This window comes from Phalaenopsis equestris, unplaced genomic scaffold (assembly GCF_001263595.1).
Source record: "Phalaenopsis equestris unplaced genomic scaffold, ASM126359v1 Scaffold000002, whole genome shotgun sequence".
Lineage (NCBI taxonomy): Eukaryota > Viridiplantae > Streptophyta > Magnoliopsida > Asparagales > Orchidaceae > Phalaenopsis > Phalaenopsis equestris.
The window spans coordinates 7,286,518-7,290,646 of NW_018164444.1; the positions used below are offsets into that span (position 1 = coordinate 7,286,518).

The window sequence follows — 4,129 nt, forward strand, 5'->3', positions numbered from 1 at the left end:
ACCAAAAGAAGAGGATGTTAAAAGTTTCATGGTTTAATTAAGAGATTAAATGGTTTAACTTGGGTTAAAAATAAAAATTAATTTTTTTTTTCTATCGTTGCATGCTAGAAAATTTACAAGAATGTAATGATAATTTAAAATCTTAATATTGCACAAATATCCAACATGCACACAGATTAAAAAAAAAATCATAAGAGGACAAAGTTTTTTAACGTGAAAAAATTGTGGAAAAGATAAAAATCATGGGGTATGATTGAATTAAAACACATATATTGCACAAATATCCAACATACACAGAGACAAAAATCATTATTACAATTCAAAACTTTGCTTCTAAGAAAATCATAAACAAATTAGTTAATTCTAGTACAAAAATCAATTTAAGCCTTCAGATTTGAACTCTATTCTATTGCAGTTTAAATCTTCTGCTTCTTCAGGGCTCTTCTCTTCTCTTCCCTATAAAACATCAGCACAAATTTGAATAAAGGTCGGTAAAATTTTTAAAAAATGGTAATTTTTATGTGACATGAAATATTTTGGCACTATAAATGTAAAAGGTAAAGTATAGGTGTTAGATATATAAATACATGGGATGGGTATGTATGAAAATACCACAAAAAAGGAATATAAAGGAGGTATATTCATAAGATAGTGTGAGTGAGAGAAAAATAGCCGTTATATTCAAAGTTTTAGGCAATTGGTAAGCAAAAGTCTCCTTTTTTGAATATCACAATATGTTTTGGCACATTATTACCATGGTTTCTTAAAGTTACATAACAATTAAAGTAATTCTTTTTTAATAGAACAAATAGAGATTTTTAAGCAAGGAAATTGGAGAGGTGTGAGACCTTACCTGGCTCGTGAAATTTCTTCTCTTGATGGAAATTTGCTCTTCTTTCTTGCATTGGCCATGCTCGGGCGGTGTAGGTCTTTTCCGTTATTTTGATCGCCGACTATATGTTGAGATTTTCGCTTCCAAATGCTCTTCTTACGAGATCTACATTTGTCATTTTTAACATTGACAGTGTTCTTTTGGAAAGTTCCTTTCCCACCTTTTTGGGGGCTGATTTTAGAGGCTGCATCCTGAGTTGTCGCCGTGTTCGAGACTTTAATGTTCTTTTCATTTTCGTTGTCCTTCACAACCATTCCTTCGCCTATGTCTACAGAAGCTGTGGACGGTTCGGCCATCGCTGGTTTGGAATTGCTTTTCTTCTTCAACTGCAAAAAGACGAAAAAGAGTGACATGGTAGATTCAGAAAATAAAAGTTTTACATACATACAACTTAATTCCCATATGTATTTAGATATCTAGCACCTAAACTTTAACTTCTATATTTATGCCATCTTGTAATTTATACTTTTCCCAATATATTTTGTCTAATAATTTTATTTCTTACAAATTAAAGCCTATTATTGTTATAATTTTACGTTATTAGTTATGCATGAATGAAAGAAGATCTTAGAGGCATGTACTTCAAGTAGCTTGGAAAGTTGCTTAAGTTTGTAAAGTCATTTATTAGATTTATTTGTAGTTTATATCCATTCTAAGATGAATTACCGCAATGATTATATTTCAGTTCAATTATTAGTGAATAAATTACTTTGATATCATGGATTTTAGATGCTCCCATTTTACTATTGGTAGATGAATTTTATTATGAGCATCTTAATACATCTACTGCCACAATAAACAAAGAAAAAGAAATTGCTATCTATGAGCATCTTAATACATCTTAATACATTTTAACACATCCAAAATGTAAAAAAATGCATTTAGATATTGCATTGAAGATTTATAACACATAATCAAAGTGAAGCTCAACATGTGTACCAATTCCAGCAATAAGACCAACTGTCTCCAGCCATGCACTGCACCAAGAAGCAAATGGTCACCATATTGGACCAGTTAAATGGGCAGCCCAGAAGTAAAGAGAGCCAGTAGTCTGTTTTAGCAAAAATAGGTTTAAGCAATGACTGCTAACAGTGTAATTTAATTACATACATCCTTAATAACAACTTAATCCACATTTTAGCTGCACAAGTAGGCTTAACTATGCTTCTATACCAAAACTTGCATGATAATAATGACGTTTACCCTTATTATTAAAAGCAAGATAATAAGTGATGAGCATATATGACACAGAAAAAGTGCACAAAGAATACATCTTTTCATGCATAGGCAAAGCGATATATATATATATATATATATATATATAGTATATTTGTTAGATTTGTAAATACATAAGAATTGAGTGGTACGGAAGTAAATCTTACAATAAAAAAATAATAATAATAATAAAAAAACAGATAGGAGATTTCAAATACCCTATATCCCTTCACTTTCAGTTCTTGTCATATTAGGAGAGTCTAAAGTAGCACCGCGTGATCCTTTAGCTTTACAACAACTTCCTCAAACTCCGTGATCGGTCTTGCATGCTTTGGCATTAGTCATCAGAGTCCAATTTTTTGGCAATAGAAAAGAAGTCCTCCTTAATTCGTGCTTCAAGATTTCTCAGCAATTTCATGGACTTGTATGTTTCAGTAATGGCGTAAAAATTGGTATTGCTGACTGTCAACCATAATAATAGGTTTTTCCAACAGCTACAACCTAAAAGAAATGTTCCGGTCTGTTCATCCTATTAAGGAAAAATTCATTTTTCCTTTTACGTTACGCTTACAAAATTTTCAAATTACATGGTAAGCATTAGTTTTCAATCAATTCATACAAAATTAGATTCAGACTCGCTGATGGTTAGCTCAGAGATCTCATCAAAGTATAGCTGAAATACAAATGAAATACAACTGCGCTAAAATCAGCATTTTCCCACTGGTGCTGGCTAGGTGCGGTGACAGCTTTCTAATTGCGGTTTGACTTTAAAAAAAAAACAATGGTCACCACTGTTTTTTGCAACATCATTATTCTTCAGCAACTACTTAATAAGTTGCAGGTACCCCAAACAAACTCTTAATCTCAAAGATTTATTATTTATGAATTGAAGTTTTTGAACACAAAATTAATCAAACTCTTTTCTTAGCGTCTATCATTAATTTTCCAACTAATGTTCCACAACAATCTTATCTCAAATTATAAACGTCAAAATAAAGAGTTAGCCTAGCTATTTAATCTCATGAGTGAAGGTGCTCAATTGGGAGATGAGAGTTGCTATTCTTGTCTCACTCTTACCTAAACATCCAAATGATTGGATTATTGCATTTAATAACATTAGACAAATTAATATGAATAAAAAAGATGGAGGCTAACAAAAATTCGCATAACCACAAATAGCTGAAATAAGCTCCTTAATTATGATGAAAAGATTGAACTTGTTCACATTCAAAAAAGTTATAAAAAATAAACAAGAGAAATTAAAGCCAATTGACTAAAGAATTAAAAAAATTACACTCAAAGAACATATTTAAACTAATCATGCATGCAAATGAAATAACAACATACACTATGAAAAGTCATGTAGGACCTGCACTTCTAAAAATATGTCGTACTTGTGCAGACACATATTGAACACTGACACTTGTTTGACAAGTCTCATCACTTATTCGACATAACAAAATATATGTTAGAATTTTTTTTAGCCCAAACACGTCTATAACACACCTCAACACTACATCGAATGTGAGTTTAACACAATTTCAAGAAATTGCGATATCGAAATTAGAAAATTATAATTATAGATATAGTTTTAATTATATCTCATTGTCGAAATTGTCCCATCTCTCAACATGTTAAAACTCCCTTTATCATTCGTTAAACTCAAGCATCGAATGCGCATATAATTTTCACAGGTGAGCATTAGTACTTTCCTCTTTATAATCATAATTTTTTTTTAAGTTTTTAATAGATAAGTTGAATGAATTGTTTTGAAACATAACATATCTAATTTAAAAAAATAATTTTCACAAGGAATAGGTTTTATAATATAAATTAAATTTATGAAGTTAAATTTTTTTCTTGCATGATTTTTATTATAATATTTTAATAAAGAATAAAAAAAATCTATATATTCCATATTAATAATTAATTAAATATAAAACATGTCCATGAAGTGTCATCCTGGTTTTCTCAATTATCTTGTATCGTGTTGTCATGTCGTGTCCGTGTTTCATAGATGAA

At 30.2% G+C, this 4,129-nt stretch overlaps 1 protein-coding gene across 3 annotated transcripts in view; it reads right to left on the minus strand.

Moving 5' to 3' along the window:
- Positions 1–247: 247 nt before the first annotated feature.
- Positions 248–4,129, minus strand: part of LOC110037764 — an 18,796-nt gene continuing 14,914 nt past the window's right edge. For 2 of the 3 annotated variants that reach the window (XM_020742504.1, XM_020742577.1), the window contains exons 3-4: positions 854–1,218; positions 248–456 (exon numbers count right to left, since the gene is read on the minus strand). In XM_020742504.1, coding sequence (XP_020598163.1) covers positions 417–456; positions 854–1,218 — 405 coding nt within the window. In that variant the 3' untranslated portion in view covers positions 248–416. Of the gene's footprint in view, positions 457–853; positions 1,219–1,831; positions 1,944–4,129 lie in introns of all 3 variants that reach the window. The other variant, XR_002295376.1, reaches the window with a different exon arrangement.